The following is a 21,021-nucleotide window of genomic DNA, read 5'->3' on the forward strand; positions in this document are numbered from 1 at the left end:
TTTGCTTAGCCAAAATAAATGATAATTCTCTGGCTATTGCCAAAGTTTCCCTTCTAAATCCATTCAGGAAGCGAGTGTTTTCCTGTACCTTCCTACTGCCTGGCATTCAGTTTCCCTCGGATTCTGACAGAGCAAGAAAATCGTTCAGAAACAAAATCGACCCGGCAGTAGTGGATATTGAGAAATACTCTCTACAATGCTTTTGTGTTTCCTTGGGATTTATTGCTGGGAGAAAAGACTGTGTGAAAAGATTCCTGCCCCTGTTTGGCAAGTATGGAAAAAACAAAGGAATTTCTCCAGTGAATGGAGTCAATATGCTCAGTCTGCAGTTTTATTTTACTCTGAAACTCAGAGAAGGGGAGACTGTATACCATCAATGGAATAACAATTGCATTACTTAGGCTTTTGCTTGATAATGGCTCATTCGAAATCTTCTGAGAACCAGAGGTGAGCACTGATTTATGAAATCAGATGTAGATACTATATCCGGGGCAATAAAAATTTGGAATGGTTGATTTATTTGGTGAGAGTTAGATTTGCTGCTCAAATATTGATGGGATCCTTCTGAAGCACAAGTTGGTTTGTTAAATTCATAAGAAAAAACTCTACAAAATAATAAAATAAATATTAAACTACTGTTCCTATTGGTGCTAAAACTGCTCTGTGGTTTTAAACACTTGAGCTTTCACAACTCCTGATGATCTGTATTCCTCTTACAGTGAGGGTGGTGAGGCACTGCAACAGGCTGCCCAAAGAAGTGGTAAATGCCCCATCCCTGCCAGTGTTCAAGGTCAGGTTGGACAGAGCCTTGGGTGACATGGTTTAGTGTGAGGTGTCCCTGCCCATGGCAGGGGGGTTGGAACTGGATGATCTTAAGGTCCTTTCCAACCCAAACCATTGTAGGATTCCCTGATTCAGTGCTGTTAGGCAGGGATGTGGTGGATTGTGTAAAACAGACTGCTGAAGAGTTCTCTGATCGTGTTCAGTAAATTAATCTCATGTTTAATCTGGTTTGATACTGTATTTGCCTTGCTGCAGCAGTAATTGGCTAAGGTTTGTTTATCCAGAAGGACAGTTGCAGTTGTAGTTTGAGGGTTGCTTCAAGTTGAACAGAAAATCCCAACTCCTTCATCTTCTGAACTGGCCCCGTTTTTCTGCTCACCTTTAGCTAATGTGGTAAATAATCCCTTAGAACGGCAGAGATTTCTGAGAGAGATTAAGAATCTATCAGCCTGAGTAAAACCTTATTGTAAAGAACATATGAACACCGTTAAGATTTAAGTCTCCTTTCTGCCTTGGAAAAGGTAAATTCTGATCTGGACTGCCACATAAAGCCAGATTTTCAGAGAAATTCAAGCTGTTTATGCAAATTTTAGTGAATGGAAAATGGTATTTGCTGTAGGAAACTGGCGTGCTGTGACATGTTCATATACCCCCAGTCCAGGAGCTGTTGATGTGCAGGTTAGTGTTTAAAATTAGGTCTGGAAGATTATAATCCAGCTAAAAAAGAAGTATAAGGGTTTACAACATCATGTATCTGCATAGGGGATTTTCTTTGTTATAGAAGAGGCAAGCTTCCTAACAGGAATAAATGGAGAAGATGTGGAAGAAAGGGGGTTACAAGTCCCTGTGGTTTTTATTTGTTTAAGAGAATTGCTGCATTTGTAGCAAAGCTCTTAAAACACTTCTTACATGGAAGCAATATCAAAAGGCAGCAAGAGCTGTGTTTATGTTAGGAAGTTTTTTAAGCTGGGCTTAAGGCATATCAGTTGGTGCCATCAAAGAGTCACAGCCAAAATGTGTGATTGAAGTTTGGCTTTGTGCTAGCCAATTGCTCTGCAAAAGCTCTGCAGTGAGATTTAAGAGTTGTGCAAACTCCTGTAATATTAGTCCTTGGCTTGAGTCAGTGAAAAAGATTACCTAACACTTCATACATAATGGGAAAAACTCCTCCATGGCAGCATGGACTTGGATTCCCTTAGTTGTATTGGCTAATACTTCCATGTCTGGAGCAGTGAGGCCAAAACCAGGGTTACTGGAAAGCAGTTGTTTCACGTACCCAGTGATCACGCCCCAGTTTCTGTACATTTAGTGTTCGCCTGTTATTAAGTCACCCTTGACCCTTCTGTGAGAAGCTTTGTGGATTTGTCACCAGTGGTTTCATTTAAAACACCCTGCAACAAATAAGGGAACGTGGTGAAATGTAGCCTGTCCTTGCTAGAGTTGGCTCATCAGTACCTGGGAAACAACATGAGAATCTGAGAGTCTGGTTTAATTGGATATTTTGCGTTGGATATACATAAAGGTCAGGAAATACGTGCCTAAAGTCTTGCATATCCCTCTACACATCACATTACATGTTTAATCCTGCAGTTCTTCTACAGGAGACTTGGATTTACAACCAGCAATAATAAAAATTAACAAGTAGAACCCTAAATAGTACAATTGTCATCATAAGGCTGCAAGAGTTGACCACAGAACATACAAATATGACCTTTTAGCGAGTTCCTGTTTACTTGCTCTCTCCCCCACTGTGCATCTTGTAATGGGCTGAGCTGTCAGAGTGTTTCTGATTTTGAGTCTCTTGTGTCATCATCCCACTGTCCTGATTTACAGCTCCGTGTTATGGGAGGCAGCCTTCATAGCAGCCTCACAGCAGCCTTCTAGTGTCTGAAGGTGGTCTGTCTACAAGGATGCTGGAGAGGGACTGTTCATCAGGGACTGTAGCGGTAGGACAAGGGGTGATGGGTTCAAACCAAAACAGGGAAGTTCAGGTTAGGTATGAGGAAGAAGTTCTTTACTGTGAGCGTGGTGAGGCACTGAAATGGGTTGCCCAAAGAAGGACTAAATGCTCCATCCCTGGCAGTGTTCAAGGCCAGGTTGGACAGAGCCTTGGGCAACATGGTCCTAGTGTGAGATGTCCCTGCCTGTGGCAGGGGTTTGGAACTGGATGATCTTAAGGTCCTTTCCAACCCAAGCCATTCTATGATTCTGTGATTTTCAAGGGTGACTATGCTCCAACGAAAACTTCATCAGTGGAAGACCTGATCTGATGCGTGCATAGTTTAGAATCACCATAGGTGATTTCACTGACCCTACCCAAATGGTGTTCTCTCGCTTCTCCCAAACAGATTGTTGGTTTTCAACTTACCATTTTTCTGGAGAAAACCCCCACCCTTGTGCTTGCTCATTTTCTTCTGTTGACTTTGCATACCTTTAAAAGTTTCTTTGAAGATGTTGACAAAAATAGCTGTTTCTCAGTCCACATAATTCCTGAAAAAGCATCTGTTTTATAAGTCTGTGAAGCTTTTTCTCTCCTAACTCCATGCTTTTACCCATTACCCATTACTGCTTTTTGGTGTTATTCTGGAGGCAGCCTCACCTACTTTGAAAGACATGCTAATTCTTGTACTGGGTTCTTAATATTGTGTGTGGAATCTTATTGAGGAAGAAATGAGACACTTGTTAAGACATTACTTAGGCTGCAAACACAACTACTTAGGAGTTACAAAATGGTGGAATAGCTTTTATTTCAGTTTCCTTATGCATGACAGGCTGAGAAAGTTGGGGCTGTTCAGCCTGGAGAAGAGAAGCTGTATGGAGACCTCAGAACAGCTTCCAGTATCTGAAGGGGGTCTGCAAGGATGCTGGAGAGGGGCTCTTCATCAGGAACTTAGTGATAGGACAAGGGGTGATGGGTTCAAACTGAAACAGGGGAGATTTAGGTTAGATGTAAGGAGGAAGTTCTTTCCTGTGAGGGTGGTGAGGCACTGGAATAGGTTGCCCAGGGAAGTTGCAAACACTCCCTCCTTGGCAGTGTTCAAGGGCAGGTTGGGCAGAGCCTTGTGCAACACTGTTTAGTGTGAGGTGTCCCTGCCCATGGCAGGGGTTGGAACTGAATGATCTTAAGGTCCTTTGCAACACAAACCATGCTGTGATTCTATGTTTGCAATTCTCCACTATTTTTTTTATAATCCTTATGTTCAAATTGAGGATTTCTGGTCTTCTCATTTGTCCAAACCTGGCTGTATTTTCACAGGTCTGCTAGGAAGAGGCAACTTATTAAACTGTTAAAACTCCAGAGGTATGTCTCCAAGCAGGAAGGCATTAGATCTTCCCACATATAAGAAGTGGGAAGTTGGTATTTTAGAGCATGAATAAAACATATTTTCCAAGCCATTTTGGCTCCCATTCATCTCCTTTGGAGAGATGTGCCTTCTTTCATATATTGCAGCTACGTTTGAGGAAATGGGTAAAAACACCCTGGGTGCTACTTCAAGGCTAAAAACAACCAACCCAGCCCAGGCAATCATCGAGCAGGATAATTTCATGCTGAATGGTTAAAGTTTGGCAAAGGAAGTGTGAAGCTGACATCCAGGTCATATAATGGAGAGTGCTGGACAAGCGCACGCAGTGATACAGGTTTTCTGGTAATATGGAAGCCAGATGGGTTCAAACTGGTGTGCCTGGGTGAGCCCAGTTCAGGGCTGCAGGTTGGTTGTGCCTGTGGAAACTGCATGGAGTGACAGGACAAGGGGGAATGGCTTCAAACCAGCAGAGGGGAGCTTCAGGTTGGATATAAGGAAGTTCTTCCCTGTGAGGGTGCTGAGGTAGAGGGTTCCCAGAGAAGCTGTGGCTGCCCCATCCCTGGCAGTGTTCAAGGCCAGGTTGGATGGGGCCTGGAGCAACCTGCTCTAGTGGAAGGTGCCCCTATCCATGGCAGGGGGTTGGAACTGGATGAGATTTAAGGTCCCTTTGAACCCACACCAATCTATTATTCCATGAAAAAATGCAGAGATTGTGGTTATTGCACATCTTAGAGGCTTGGTTCCTTTGATACTTTCTTCCAGATGTGTTTCTGTCACCTTCAAGAAGACAGACCTTTTGAAAAGCCAAGAAGTATTAGCATGCTGCTGCTGGGGGAAAGGTACTTAGAGTAATTATGCTCCAGAGAGCAGAGCTGAGAACATCTGTGGGGGAGAGACCAGAAGATTGCAGTAAAACTAACTGCTAAATAAGGAAACATCATTAGGCAGCAGGGCTAACCTTGGGTTTGCTGCTTTGTGTTTAACTCCACATCCTGGACAAAATATAAACAGGAAAGAGCAAAGAGTACCCTGATAGAGAAAAATGTCTTTTTGTGTGTCTGTGCTGTGAACAAGTAGAGGCAAGACCCAGACAGAAAAAACCCCACCTTATAACAGCGCCCAAACTGTTAGATTGAGGTTCTGAAACAAATTTATGACTATGAAGCAAGATTACAAGTGTGTTACAGAGGCTGTAGTGACAGGCCAAGGGGTAACGGGTTCAAACTTAAACAGAGAAAGTTTAGATTGGATATAAAGAAGAAATTCTTTGCTGTTAGGGTGGTGAGGCACTGGAATGGGTTGCCCAGGGAGGTTGTGAATGCTCCATCCCTGGCAGTGTTCAAGGCCAGGTTGGGCAGAGCCTTGGGTGGCATGGTTTAGTCTGAGGTGTCCCTGAATGATCTTAAGGTCCTTTCCAACCCTAACTCTTCTATGACTCTATGACTGGGTGTAATGCTGAACACAACCAACTGCTGGCACTTGAGGTGTAGGCTGCAGTGAGTCCCTGTTAAGAAGAGTATGTTCTTCACTTTGATTGACGACCTCATGATACATCTGTCTAAGTGTCACCAAGTTTTCTGCTGAATGAGGCCTTGCTTACGTTCTCTGTGTGTGCCTTTCCTGCTTGGAGCAGCTGGCTCTTGCAGGGAAGAGAAGTTGATAATTGAGGCTTGAGTGTAGCATAGGGCAAAATATTTTGGGAAGCGTGGCTTGGCAGGAGTTCAGGGTCTTCCACCAAGTTGCCGTTGCCTTCATCTCTGTTGTCTTTGCAGAATGACCCATATTTCCTCAGTCAGTGTAAACGCCAATTTAAGTAGAGCTGCCAAGACCACGAGAATTCAAGGCATGTGCATGCAAATACCTAATAAAAATGATTTCCCGGTTCTATCTAAGTATTTATAAAATCATAATGAAGGCTTATGCATTCAGAGTAATAGGAGGTGAATGTAAATGAAATCTTCAGAGGTTCACCCAGTGGTTCAGATCAGGGGAGTCTCTTTTTTTTTGCTCTGAGTTTTAAAACGCATTTATCCCTAAAGCCTGGGAGCATGCAAACTAATAATGATTCCAGCTTGTACAAAAGAAATGAGCACAAAATTCTTCCTCCCCTCTGATTGATTCCCTAATAAATACCGGACAAATAACTATGTCCTAAACTCACTTATATTTACAAGTAAGTAGTAAGTGGAGGTACTGAGGGAAATTAAAATATGCCAATAGCAGGTGAAGGGAAACGGGCTGCAGGAGGAGGGAGTGAGCGTTCTCCAGCAAGGAGAATCGTGGACATCTTCAGTTAATACTGGTTGTGTGCTTCATTCTCCTGGAAAGGAGCAAACTGTCGAGGATCTAGAGAGGAACTTCTTTACTATGAGGGTGGTGAGGCACTGAAACGGGTTGCCCACAGAAGTGGTAAATGCTCCATCCCTGGCGGTGTTCAAGGCCAGGTTGGACAGAGCCCTTGGGTGACACAGTCTAGTGTGAGGTGTCCCTGCCCATGGCAGGGGGGTTGGAATTGGATGATCTCAAGGTCCTTTCCAACCCAAACCATTCTGTGATTCTATGGCCTGGCCAGGAAAAGCTTTTCTTTCTGTGTATGCAACCTCTGATGCTTTTTTCTGATGTTCACATGAAGAGCCCAGAAGTAAAAATCTTACCTGGGATAAACCTACACTGAAATTGTTGGAGTATCAAGAGCTATAAAACAGGTGACTTGGGAATTAGTGTTCAGTGAATTAGTCTCTTACCTGTCCCATGTTATCTTCATAGATGAAGTGGTTGGAATGGTGAGAAGTCAAGGATTTAGCCATAAATCAGTACAATTCCTTTAGGACTATACTATAGAAAAAGATTTTCTGTGTTAGCTCTATGTCTTTGGATATTATTTAGTGCATGTATTATTTTCATATTCAGAAACATGTCAAACTCCAGTTTAAAAGTGATTTTTGCTTTCAGTATCTAAAGAAAACCAGTCCTAATTTTTGCCCATACTTATTAGAATCTATATAGCTCAGTTCTTATTTCTTTTTAGACTGAATAGCTCCTCTTCCTCTCAGCTGATTATACAAAGCATATATTTATACACAATAATCATAGCCCTTTTACCCTTCCTTTTGGTCTTCTATGGAAGCCAAGCTGTTTTAGTCTTCTCTAATAAGAGCATACTCCCAGTTCTGCAGTTGCTTTTGAAACCCTCCCTATATCTCCTTCAATTTAAATTCACCTCTGAGTACTGGTGACCAGAGTTTTGGATGATGTGGTGTCAATGCTGGCTCATATAATTAGTCAGAATTCAGGCAGAGAAGATCTTCAAAGCTTCCTGTGCCAAGAAGAAGATTTATCAGATCAGATACGATCTGGCTGGCAAGCTTGTGCCATCTCCTGTTCTTTTGTTGTTGTTTTACCTTCACATTATTATAGTTCTTTGATCATCTGATCTAAAGCTTTTCCTATCAGACTAATGTACCTGGAGCTGCTGGGGTCGTTTCCCCTCCTTTCCATTTACAAAAACATAGATGTTTTAGGTTTTCTTCAGTCTCCAGGGCTGGTGCGGGTTAGATGTAGAGGCCAGGAGGATTTATTTAGCGAAATAACTGATCCCAAAGGATTTTCTTTGTCTTGGAAAGAAATCTTGACACCATGCCTTTTAGAGCAGTTTCAGCTCGAAATACATCCCAGAAACCAGACCTTGGACCCCAAAGGCGAAAGTGTCTTTATTTACAAAGTCCAACTTGTGAGTTTTCAACTATTGTCGTTGGTGCTTAAGATCATGTTATAGCTGGAGTCTCCGGTTGGAAGTGTGCCTGGACTGTGGATTTTCCAGTTAAGTAACACTTGCCAGGGCCTTAGCTTGAGAAATTGGCAGGAATATACATTCTGCTTCTGTACAGTTTTCAGCTGATGATACTTATTTATCCATGGAGGTCAAAGGTATGTTGAGTAGGACATGTATTGCTTGTGTTACGTAGGGAGCAGCTCCAAGATCCTAATCTCTCAGTTTTGTTAAATTTAGATAGATAAAAAGCATTCATTGTTTTAATATAAAGAAGCCAAAAGCTCTGGGTTGCTGAAATGAGTTAAACATGCTGTCTGCACAGCCCTCTCCAAAAAACAGCTAGTCAGAGAACCCATTCTGGAACAGAACTGCCAAAACCACCCTTACCTGCTGAAGTCTTTTCTAAACCCATATATTCATAGCCATAAATAAGTGGATATCCTTTCAGATGCATCAGGCTTAAGCCTCAGGAATGCAAAAGGACTTCTACTGAAGTTCAAAAGACTTGATCTTGTTCAATCCTGGAAAAATCTGGTGATGGACAGATTCGCCCAAGGAGGAGCTGCAACATCAGGTGTAGTAGCAGAGTGGTGTGGGCAGTAGGCAGGAGTTGTACAGTGCCTCTTCCACCTGAGATGAAAGTCTGTGCTCCAGCAGTTCTCGATTTGGAGCACTCTGAGGAAAATAATACACTTGCTTGAAAAGAAAACCCATAATAATGGTCCATGTAGTCTGTGATTTCTTGTCAATGTAAAATAATCGCACAGGAACATCAGCCCCAAAATACGATGGGGCCCTTTCTGCGAAGGCATTTAATCGTCATAATCACACATAATTATGACTTTTGATTTGAAAGGAGAAGCTTCTTAATAGAAATATTGCCTTCTTTTTAATCTGCTGCTTCAAACTTGAATTCACTGTACTTTTCCTTGCGACTCTAAAGCTAAAAATTGCCAGGTTATTACCAGGCATGTGAATAAAAATAAGTCAAGTGCCATTTTGAAGGCTGCCTACAGTATGCTTTATATTTCCCTTTGAAGCAGGTCCTCCCTCACCTCTTTTCTTTTTGAATATGGCCCCACTTCATCAGTTCTCCTTTTCCTCCTGGTGTTAGCCAGTTGTGTGAGTGGGACAAGCAGCAGCGCGAGAGTGCTTTTAGCAGAACCAAACCAATTCCAAGTGATGCATTTGAACTGCTGGTGTCCGTGCAATTCCCACTGCTGGCTGCAAGAAAGCAAAGTTGTTTGGATGAGAAACTTCTAGTTTTGAGCTGTAGCATGCTTGTGTTGCTCTGAACTTGAGAGACAAGCTCCCATTAGTGCGGGAGCTCCCATTGCATCACAGTGTAGCGCAGTGGGATGCAGCTTCTGAATGAGTCTTGGGTGAGCTCCTTGAAATGCTTAAAACAAGAAAGGAGCCCTCCAGCTCAGCCACAGCTGACTGACCACAGGAGGCAGCATGCCCTAAGAGGAACTAAATGACCAAGGACCTGTTTCTAGCTCTGTCAGGGATTTCTCACTTGGTTTCTGGCACATCACTTATAACTAGACTTGTTTGTGCAGAGATTTCTCTAGAGAACATGAGGTTCCTATTGCTGTGAAGGTCCCGACTCTTGTGTAACAAGCTTGTATCCAACTCCATCGCTCTTGGGCACGCTGCCTTTCCTGGAAAGGCAGGTAGGTAGAGTAGTCCTCAGTAGGTAGGGTCTGATGCAAAGGCAGGAGCGTGGGAAGGAGACTGCACGCTGATGGTGTGGGGCTGACATGGAAATACTTCTCCAGCTTTGTTACTGTTTCCCTCTGTCCTGCTAGGTGATTAATTCACATACCCGTTTCTTGTTTCATCCACTGCTTGTCTTGTGTATTTAGGTGGTCAGATTAGGATTGTTGTTTGGTTTTGTGGAGTATATACTGATAGTCTAGTAGGGGAGGTAGTGAGCTGAGATTAAACCTGATCAAGCACTGGTGACTTGGACTACAAGGGTTACTTCAGATGTGACTGTAGAGGGAGCAGACAGAAGTCTTATCTGTCATTATGGAAATTTTCTCTTTTCCAGTGCATTACTTTTATAATCTGAGGTATCTGCTGATCATAACACACTGACTCCTTGGTGTGTCCTTCATGTGTTTGCCGTGGTGAAGGAGGGTAGCCCATCTTTACTTCTGTGTGTTCTTCTGCTTCCCGACTATTTCTTTGCCCCATGACTTGTGCTGCAAAATCTCTACACCAGTTTCTAGACTGCTTAGCCACAGCATCTGTAAATCCAAGTAAATGAGATTTTCCTTAATGAAACAGCGAAGCACTGTATGCATAGATATAGAAGAATCGTTTCACTTTCATTATTAAAAGGGTACTTAGCATGAAAATTCCTTCTCATTTTTTTTCCTAATAGCCCAGTGCTTCATATAAACCACAGACAGTTTTCCCTGTAGTAGAAAATGTAGCTGTTCTTATGTCTCCAGGGATTCATTGAGAGACTGAGTGTTATTAAGATAGCAAAAACTTTTCAGTTTGTGGCTTATTCTTCTATAGGAGTGCTTGTTCTAAGGGCCTTTCAAGTAAGGATGTCATGTCACTTGGCACTTCAAGGAGAATGTGCAAGCAAAGAAACCTTGCAGGGTATTTGGAGCTCATTTCCAGAGCATTTCAGTCAAATCATAAATGCTAGCTCTTGCAGGTGCTGAGGTCCTTAGTGAGTTTGAGTTGATGACCACCCAAGAAAGCTTAGCTCAGGTTCAAACTTGCAGATAATTCATGTTGAGTCAGGGTCAGCTATGCCTCTCACCTGTTTTTTTTCATCTTGGTGGACAGGGTGATGGGGTTTTTGAGGCCTTTGGGTTTTGTAATAGATGTTTAGAAGGCAGAGAATTCAGGAGCCACTTTAACCAAGTTTAAACACGCACACAAATTTAATAACCCATTGGGAAGCTAATAACTAATCTAGAAATACGCAGTATAACCTGAGCCAGGTTGGATAGTACCTTGAGCAACCTGGTCTAGTGGAAGGCATCCCTGCCCATGTCAAGGGGCTGAAACTGGATGATCTTAAGGTCCTTTCCAACCCAAACCATTCTATGATTCTATGATTTGTTCTGTTATTTGAATGCCTTGCAATGCTTCTTCATACATAAGTGAAGAGAGCATCACCTGCAAGAAGATAGAAGAGCTCTGGCAGCTTCAGGCAGGTTGTTGAGTTTAGCATGAAGGTAATAATTTTCAAAGCCTTGTTGAGTTCAGTGGAAATGTATTAAAATATTTGCATTGTAAAGAACAGCTGTGTGCAGGAATAGACTTTGCTTTTGTCGGGAAGAGAGTCTTACTGTTGACTTCAGGGTGTACGTGCTGCAGTGCTGCTAGCTTATTGACACAGCCCATGATTTTGATGCCTGATAATTGAATTGTGCGCTGCCAGGAGGAAGCATGGAGGCAGTTTCTTCAGGGACTGGCTTGCTACCTGGGATGCAGCTTATGAGTTGGATAATGGGACTTTTCAGGGAAATGCAGCACTACCTTAGCTCAGCTCCAATTACTGTCAGCGACTGCTTTGCTGTTCCTTCTTGTAGTGGTTGATGCAGGTTTCTCTTAAGTCAACCTCACCAGCCCGCCACAATTTTCCTTTGGGATAAGGAGACAAATCACTGTGATTTATTCAATTTATTCATAATGTTAAGGTGGAAAAATAGATGTATTTTTAACAGGGGATTGTGTATGACATCCCCTAGCTCTGAAAGCAGCCTTCCTAAATTAGCGTTAAATGTTCACTCTCACTGTGGACAGTCTCAGGCCTGGAGTTAATCTGAGTGAGGCTGATGGATCAGTACATTGCCAAAATCTCTGGAACCAGAATGAGATGTATTCTATAGCTGGCTGTAGATTGCTGACTTTGAATACATAGTTACTCAGAATCTGTAGGGCCAGACACTACTTTAGCATCTTCTGTAATTGCTCCTGATCAAAGCCTCATCCAGTTCCAACCCCCTCCCATGGGCAGGGGCACCTTCCACTAGAGCAGCTTGCTCCAAGCCCCTTCCAGCCAGGGATGGAGTATCTTAATACCGATCTTAATGCTTTCTTTCTAATGTGTTGTAAGGAAATTAGTTACTCATGGGTTTGTTTTAAATATTTTTTCTAAATGCAGAATGAAAATAAGAGTAGCCCATATAACTACATATAGTTTTTGCTTCAAGAAATATCCAATGCTTTTGGGTTCAGAAGATAATAAATTGGCATCTTTCTGTGTTAAAAAAACATTTCCTTACGATTACCTATTCCCAGTAGATGTTGCTTCAGTCTCTGTTTGAAGTTTGTTTCAGTAAAATGGCCTTTTCCCTTGGAAAACTTTCTCCAGATGTTGCCTTCCAGTAGCACTAAATGGTGCTTGTTTACAAAACTGGCTTGCTTTGTCAAAGTTTATTTTGCTGGCACTATTGCAGACCTTGAAGGCAGAGTGGCCTTACTTCTGTAAGATGGACTGGTCATACTTAGATAAGCTTTCAGGCACACAGTTTCTTTCTTCAGCTTCGAAACTAGAAGCCACGCATTTCAAAGCTAAGTGGAAAAAGAGTTTTCAGGGTTTAATTAGTTGTGCATCGGTTCAACCATATCCCTAAAGGGCAGTGGCTACAGCAGCATGACCATGAGAACTGGGCTCCACATGCAGCATGCAGCAACAGTTCATAGAACGGGGATGGAAAACATCTGATCAGAAGGGACGTGGAAATGGAGGTTGAGCAAATGTAGGTCAGAGCAATACCCAACTACTCGGCCACAGTGAGTAGTACTCCGAGGAGAGCGGAATTAGTTTTGTTAGGGATATAAGTAAAGTAATTGCATCTGTGGACCGACCAACTGGTGCACGTGTTATAATGCTATTTCCTGTCTATGTCTCCTTGACATAGTTTCTGTGAAGTTCTGTAGGACACTTGGGCCTGCTTTCAGCCCTCTGTGTAGCCCATGGCCATTTGGCATCGGCTCTCCAGTGGGATCGATAAGGAATCTGCTTTGTAGCTGGGGTTATGTCATGAGTGAGTTCCCAAGACACTGTGATTCACTTGGCATCGTTTTGGGCAGTTTAGAATAGGAGCAAGCCAGATCCTCAGCTGGTATAAATTGCTGTTACTATATTAGATTCAGAGGGGCCTAATTGTAAGCGCTCAAGTAGTCACTGAGGGTTGCGCAATCTATTGCTTTTATGGGTGTGTGCTCACCCATAAAAGTGAGATTGCGCAACCTATCCCTCTGTGAATGCCTCTCTCAGCTGCTAATTGAAAACAAACGTGGTAGGATTAATAGTTCCCTTCTCCAGATTTTTGGTGTTATAAATTACTGTATGCATCTACCCCTTGTATTAAGAGATGATACTCTATTGCAAGATCAGTAAGTCCCAATAACAATGACTGGGGGGTCTTCAAACAGAGGAAAGTTGGACTTGCAGAAGGTTGTTTTTTATTATTATTATTATTATTATATTATTATTATTATTATTGTTATTTCTTTTTCCAGTTGCCATGGCTTTGGTGCCTGGTGCAGCACAGAGTGCAGCTTCCAAGCCTGCATGGAGGAAGTTACTATCAAAACTTCAGACTTAAGCAGAGGAGGGGAGGGCCTGGGCTGTTTTGCTGCACAGGAAACGGGGCATTTTTCTGTCCAGTACTTAAGTGTATTTTTCCTTTACAAAAGCCTGCCCACATTTGGCAATAGGGAAATAGGAAATTGTCTTTTCCCCCATTTGGGAGGAAGTTGCTCTCTGTCCTCTTAATTAGTTGTTTGAAAGATGAAAGGAAGTGCCCTGGGGTCCGGGAATTCCAGGGGGTTTGGTATTTCTGAACCAAAGAACTTCTAAGAAATGGCACATTATGAATTCTAATTTATCGGGGCCCCACTGAATCCTGCCTACAGAGGCACTTACATGGATCCATATCCTGTGCTTAATGTAGAGCATAGGCTACAGCAGCTATCAGGCTATTGCTTCTGCAGACCTGGACACACACATCAGATGTACTTACGGCAGTTGGACTGTTCCTTTCTGCTACCTGATGGTGGATGAGACTTTGGGCTTTATTTTCCTGTGGCTTCCGTAATTATTGCCTAAGGGAGAGTCCCCCCACATTAAATAGTCTTGTCAAACAGAGATATAAAGGATTATAGGGTTAGGAATATAAAGCCTGCTTTCTGCATAAGAGAGATACCTGCAGCAAGGCTGTAAGATGAGTGTTCAGAGGGTCAACCTTTCCTATGGTTGTACCAGCTGGTTTTGTTAAAGTAGCCCCACAAAGCTCTGTTCTTCCCCTGTTCTCCTGAGACTGTCCTTGCTCGGTCTTGGGTCCTCAGGCTGTCACATTTTCTGCAAGTGTCTTGGAGGCATGCACGTGGCTTGAAAGCAATAGTCATAACAGCAAAACAACCCTATACCTCCTTGTCTTCCTCCATCCAGGAGGATGCAGACCTAAGCAGCATTGTTCGTGTTCCTTCTACTGTCCTTGGGGGTGCTGGTCATAGCCTTTTCCTTCTCTGTGTCTCTATTTAATGTGTGTTAATCCATTTAAAAGGGCCTTTTAATGTGTGTGTTAAGGGAGGTCTAGTTGTACTTCTGTAAGTGAATAAATGATTAATTCTGTTTGTTCTTTGGTTTTGAAAGCTAAAATGCCAGACCAGTCTAATAAAAAACCTTCTGAAATTCCCTCTGTGTGTGGCTCAGCATCTTCAAGACCCATTTTTCTTGAGCATTTTTGATTTCTCTCATGTGTTTGCTGTTAAAGCCTATATTTTTAGTGCTTGTCAGCCCTTTCAGTCAGCAGAATCTTATTTTTACAACATGCTCTGCATGTGCCTGTAGCTCCTGTAGAGCATTTCACAGGGGGCCAGAGACTGCTTCGGGGTGAGAGCATTATTTATTGAGGTAAATCTGACCTCTGGCCTCTCACCCCAAAGGCCATGTTCTTGTCTGTTAGCAGCAAACCTGGGCACATACTGAGTGCTCCTTTCACTCTGATTATATATATATATTTTTTCCCTGTGCTGAGCAGCAAGATTTCCTTCCACTTCTGGTATATCCCAGGTGGTTACATGATGTGATTGGCATTGTCATGTTTCACAGGAGCAACTTGAGAGAGTAATAGTGACCTTCCCTTCCCCACCATTTCTTTAGTAGGAAAGGGAAGGGAAACAAAGTCTGGTTTCAGGGACAAATAATTTGTAGCAGCTGCACAAGGAGTAGCAGTATCATGCTGCATTTTGAGATGCAAATGTGGCATGGACTAGATGTTAGAAGTAAAATGCGTAGAGATGTGTTTTCACTACTCCAACATCACTGGGACTCAAGAGAGAGGAAACATGAATGTGGAAAAGTTACCATAAACCCTAGGGACAGATGTGTGCTGGTAAAAATCAGCATTGCCTTTTCATCACTGCAGTCATTACTGTGTGCAGTTCTGGTGTCCTCAACATAAAGACATGGAACTGTTGGAACAAGTCCAGAGGAGGTCACGAGGATGAACAGGGGCTGCAGCACCTCCAGTAAGATAGGCTGAGAAAGTTGGGGCTGTTCAGCCTGGAGAAGAGAAGGCTGCGTGGAGACCTCATAGCAGCCTTCCAGTGTCTGAAGGGGTCCTACAAGGGTGCTGGAGCAGGACTCTTCATTAGGGACTGTAGTGATAGGACAAGGGGTAATGGGTTCAAACTGAAACAGGGGAAGTTCAGGTTAGATATAAGGAGGAAATTCTTTACTGTAAAGGTGATGAGGCACTGCCCAAGCAGGCTGCCCAAAGAAGTGGTAAATGCTCCATCCCTGGCAGTGTTCAAGGCCAGGCTGGACAGAGCCTTGAGTGATGTGGTCTAGTGTGAGGTGTCCCTGCCCATGGCAGGGGGGTTGGAACTGGATGATCTTAGGATCAGCTGTCCATGTGAGGGTCTGCAGCACTGTTGGAAAGATCCATTTGCCTCCTGTACTGGTGTAGGTTGGGTTATTTCCTGGGGAGGTTTACAAAATACCACCTTTTATGACCCTGCCTGTACTTCTTATCCCTGTAAGTTTTGATACCCTTGTCCTCTTTTAGACAGTATGAACAAAAAATAATGATCTCAAAAGGGCAGGTTTCCCTTTTCAAGTTAGGTGAAGAGGGGAAAAATGCTCATGCAAGTTCAGCAGGCACTAGAGCAGGCTAGAATTGGAATTGGTAATGTGATGAATGTATGGTGATGTGAAAATCTGGTGGTAGAGCTTATGTCTTAGTAGACAGCAAATGTCTACGAGAGCTGTGCAGGAGTGGGTCCATTAAAATGGAAATGAAATAAGGATGCAATGGCAAAATAATGTCCATGAGAAAAAAAGAACCCTTTTGTCCTTTGAATTAGAGTAGTGTCTTAGTCCAACACAGATTTCAGATTCTCTGCACATCATTTGCAATTACTACTGGAAGGCTGAAATGCACTCAACTGGTGTAGCTATAATTGCAGCATGGTCCCACTCCTGCTGAGTACTTCTAGACTATATTTAGTATGTAATTGAGTCGTGCTAACATGGGCTATTAGTCCAAATGCTGGTGTAAATGAAGCGGACAGTATTGAGATGTGCTTTAAGATTGTCAAGCAATGCTAAATCAGATCAAATGTTCTCACTGTGTCTCGTGGTTCAGTTGGTGTTGCTCCTGGCAAAGCACTCGTAATGCCGTGTGGGTGTTTGCAAGGGATCCAGCAGCTGGGAATCTCATGGCTCAGGTCTCCTGCATCCTTCCTACTTCCAAATGCTCCCATGAAGGTTAAGGAATTCAAGAAAGACCTAACATGGCAAGGTCCAAAAATGCCATGGCGCAGGATGAGATTAGGGGAAATGATGTTAACTGAAGGCTGTGCTGTGTGTTTGGAGAGGTAAATGTCCCATACTGATTCCAGAGGGCTGGATACACCCCCTGGGCTGACACTGGCTCATGCATCCCGAGCACTGTGAGCTCAGCTCAGCCCTTGTCCTGCCAGATACCAGCAGGGAGGGTAAAGACCCAAGAGGTTATCAGGGGAAGGAGATCAGTTGTGTTACACATGTGGAGGCGAGGACAGGAATTTGCCTAACAGAAGCTGCCATCATGTGCCAGTTTTGTTGCAAGTATGGAACAAGTCGAGTAGCGCTTGGACTAGGAAATGTGTGTCAAAAGAACATGGTTCTGACTGAGAGGTAGTCACTAAAACTGTTGGAGCCCGTTATGATTGTAGATACAGCACTTCTTGGCTTTTATGTGCACTTTTCACAATGTTCCAGTGATGATAAAATAGCTTTTCTAATGCAGAGGCAGGGTTTTCTGTTGGAAACGTTGCCTTTTTCACACTGTGACTAGCATCAAAATGCTAAAATTGTATTAAAAAGGGAAAGAACCCAACAACACTGGTATTTGGTGATCCAGTAAGTAAGCATGGCTTCTGTATATTCTATATATCATAACAGACCTGCACATTTTTAAGGAAGCCAATTTGTCTAAGGTCTTAGTATTGCTATTGCAATAGTTGAAGTGCAGTAGGGCACTCCTCGAAACTCTTCTTAGTTTGGACAGGCATCATGACAAACAGGCAAAGCCCTGGCAGATGTGGGAAGTGGGGCACTGTTAGCACAATGAGGCTTTCTGACTGGCGTAATCATCATCTGTGTTGCAATCTTTCCTTCTAGGAGACCGAGCTGCTCGATATCAGCCTTGTCAAAGATGCCAGATGCGGAAAACACGCCAGAGCTCCCAAGGTAGGAATTCTTGCTGTGTGCTTATGTGTTACGTTGATGACCTAGATAAAATAGAATGGGAGTTGTATGCAAGAAGTTCCCTTAGCTAAGAAGTATTGTCTTTTCTCCATTTAATAGTGGTTTCTGATGAGAAGTGTTGGGATTGCTGTGCTGTTGTCGTTTGATTCTGTGTGTAAAATGCTGCTGGTGGTGAGCGAACAAAACTCCTAGCTTGTCAAGGTAAACTTCTTACACAAGTTCTTGGCTCCCCTGATGGCAAGGAGCTGTCAGTTGAGGTCCATGTTGTGTTTTGGGCTGCTGATTTCCCTCTTTCAGTGCCTCTTGAGGCCACAAAGAGGTTTCTTTGGTTTGTTTTCTTTTAAACTGTCTATCAGAGAGGTCAGAATACAGCTCCCTTCGGTCTGTTCTGCTGTACTGCATGCTCCTGCACCGTCTCTAAAGACAGGGGTTATAGATACATGTTCTCTGGTGGTTTTGTTTGGACATACTCTACATATCAGAGAAGATACCAAAGCACTCAGCTCTGGAAGCGAGATAGCCTTGGGGAATTACAGGAGTGATAGGAGATCGGGTATCTCCTCATGGGTCTGAAATGGTTAGCTGCAGTTGACCTGGTGGGATCAAAACCCGAAGTAATGCTTCTCCTACCCTCATCCTGCATGAGGAAAATGCTGGGTCTTAATGGCCATGGCTTTCCACTGGGATCCCCTCTTACCTGCACCCAGCCCTGGGTCGGAGCCTGACCCCATGGGCTCCTCATCCCTTCAAGCGCAGGCATCAGGAATGGAAAAGGTTGTTTCTCTGTGCCAGAGTGTGATTGTAGTTATCTCTGAACGGACTATTCGCATTCAGTTTTCAAAGCTTTCCATGTAGTGCTGGCAGCATTTTAAAGGCTGAATTATAATTGAAATGCAACAGAAGTACTTCATGACATCCACGTTAATACCAAGTGAGTTCACCATGATTAATGGTTCAGTGATGAATAGCAATAAAGTATTAACAATGTGTAGAACATTACTTTAAAATGCTCCCCGCTTTACAGAGGACATTCATGTTCTTTGAACAAAACGTTTCTAGCTAAAATTTATGCATAGGTATTGCCTGGGTGACTTTTATTTATTAGGGTACATAAAGGCTGTTTTTGTTAACAACATGTTATGGATTTGACAGCAGTGGCATTAAATGAAGGGTATGAGAAAATCCTGCCTTTTAGGGTGGTGAAATGCACCACCTGTGTGAATGAGTTGCTTTTTGTCATCGATCTGTGTGTGGGCAGAATGGAAACAGCACCTGGGTTGGCTGCTGATGGGATCTTGCAAACAGTGTGAAACAAAACGCTCCTTTCTAGGCCAGTCCTGTTGGCTTTGCTTTGATCTGCGTTGTGGGGCTGAGCGGAGCAGTGTTGACTGCAGGTGAACAAGCCTTACAGCATCCCTGGTTGTGTCACATCCACAGAAGATCTAAAGCTCATACAGCAGCAGGAAAGCTTGGCTCTAAATCAAGCAGTAGCAGCTTGTGATTGCATGTGAAAACCCTGGTACGCTGGCTTAAGAGAGCAGCACCATGCATGCATGGTACTTGCCAAAGTTCCCAGCTTTTCAGAGGCTCTTGCACAGTTCTTCGAGGTGGGAGCAACCTTTGCTCTCAGATGAGCATAAATAATGCACAGTGGTTAGGGGAAAGCAAGCTTCCCTTATGTAGGTGCAGAGATGGCTTGTTGCATGGTAAAAGCATGATGCACATGGTGATTATATTGTGCAGAATGGATCTGGTGTGGTTTACTGGTACCTGCAGAGCTTCTTACCCCCTGTGTAATACAGCCTACAGTATGAGCTGCAGAAATGGAATGGAGTTTAGCTGCCTCAGCAATAAATGCATCTTGCTGCCATAGTACCACTTAACACAGGTTTATCAGCCATCCCAGAAGTTAATCTCTCGTAATCTGGTGGGATTAGCATTGATTTGGGAATTTCCTTCTTGTAGTAGCCTTGCCAGACAGAAAGAACAAAATGCTGTTGCGCATTGATGCATCTTTGAGCGTAAAACAAGAGATTGAAGTGATTTTCTATCCATTCCCCTGTTAGCCCTCCCCAAGCCCATAGTCTTGGCCAATTTTTATACTGTATTAAGGGACTTCTGCCAGTTTCTGCACATTTTACAATCTATTTTCAGAATTCTAAGAGTGGGTTGTCATTAAAAACTTCAGAAGTTAATGGGAATCTTTAAATCTCAAGTCTGCTGCTGCCTTTTGATAGAAGTGTCACTTTAATCAGTCCTGAATTTTCTATTAAATAAAAGAAATGTGATTTTTATTTTTATAGCAAACTCAATTCCAGTGTCATTAGCAACACTCACAGTAAGCTACCAGAACTTATTCAGTGTGCTGCTACAGAAGACCATCAGCAGGTAGTGATTTTAGGGGCCAGTAAGCAATCAGTTCCCAAACCCCTCTTTCTTCCCCATCACCATCTGGAGCACACACTTCTTCCCCATATGCTGCCATATCCACCAGCAGGGACATTTCTTTGGGAGCTTAATTAATCTGCCAAGCTCTTGGTCTTTTTGATGGCTAGAAACAGAGTCTGTTCTCGTGCTGCATTCAGTGTACCTTCTGCACAGCCATCAGTAGTCTCAGTTCCTGAAACAGACAAACACAGTTTCTCTTTTCAGCATTACGGGTTGACATTCAATTTTTACAAGATTATTCCATAAATGCAGACATACCTGTTTTGTGATTGTTCTTGTGTGTTTGATGCATCTTTTAGTCATCACAAGAAGGGGGAAAAATAAAGCTTTTTAATGCTGGAGAAGTTGTCATTGATAAACAGCCAGATGCTCTGGTTTTATTTAGAAGGCATCGTACTCTTTTTGTGTTATCCCATTCCACATTGTCCATAAATTTGTTGAAAATATGTAAAAATTTGCTCCAGTAATTAAGTCCAAGCTATTGACTGTTTTCTGTAATGCTTTTGCTAAGTGGGCATAGTCTGTCCTCAGGAGAAAGGTAGTATTAGGCATGCTCATGTAAAAGGGGATACCTAAATGCACTTACACTGCTGTATGCCTCTCATAGAATCATAGAATAGTTAGAGTTGGAAAGGACCTTAAGATCATCTAGTTCCAAACCCCCTGCCATGGGCAGGGCCATAAGCTCAGAGCTTTTCCTTTCTGGGTTTCTCACCCAGGAGGTCTGTTCCTTTCTCCAGTCTTTGTTATGTTTAGCCTCGAAAGTTCCCTTGAAGGCACAGAAGTGCAGCTCCCATCCTCCAGTCCTCACTTTAAGGTAGCTAAAGGAATGAACTGAGATCTCCTCAAAGTTAGTATTCAGCACCAGGTTGAAGCTGTGCAGATGGTCAGCTCTGCTTGCCACTTGCAAAACCACTTCTTCTCCAGCTTCTGGTTTGAGATGATTGTTGAGAGCCTCTTGAAACCTCTTTCCT

The 21,021-nt window shown here is 43.0% G+C and overlaps 1 protein-coding gene across 3 annotated transcripts in view; it reads left to right on the plus strand.

The window, feature by feature from the left end:
• The window catches only part of PLCB1 (phospholipase C beta 1), a 402,625-nt gene that overhangs the window by 92,164 nt on the left and 289,440 nt on the right, over positions 1-21,021 (plus strand). For all 3 annotated transcript variants that reach the window (XM_062610308.1, XM_062610302.1, XM_062610314.1), the window contains exon 3: positions 17,513-17,581. In XM_062610308.1, the coding sequence (XP_062466292.1) occupies positions 17,513-17,581 (69 nt within the window). The remainder of the gene's footprint in view (positions 1-17,512; positions 17,582-21,021) is intronic.

The sequence above is a fragment of the Pezoporus occidentalis genome, unplaced genomic scaffold, assembly GCF_034315485.1.
Source record: "Pezoporus occidentalis ecotype Australia unplaced genomic scaffold, CSIRO_AGI_Poc_V1 ctg10, whole genome shotgun sequence".
NCBI classification, from domain to species: Eukaryota; Metazoa; Chordata; class Aves; order Psittaciformes; family Psittacidae; genus Pezoporus; species Pezoporus occidentalis.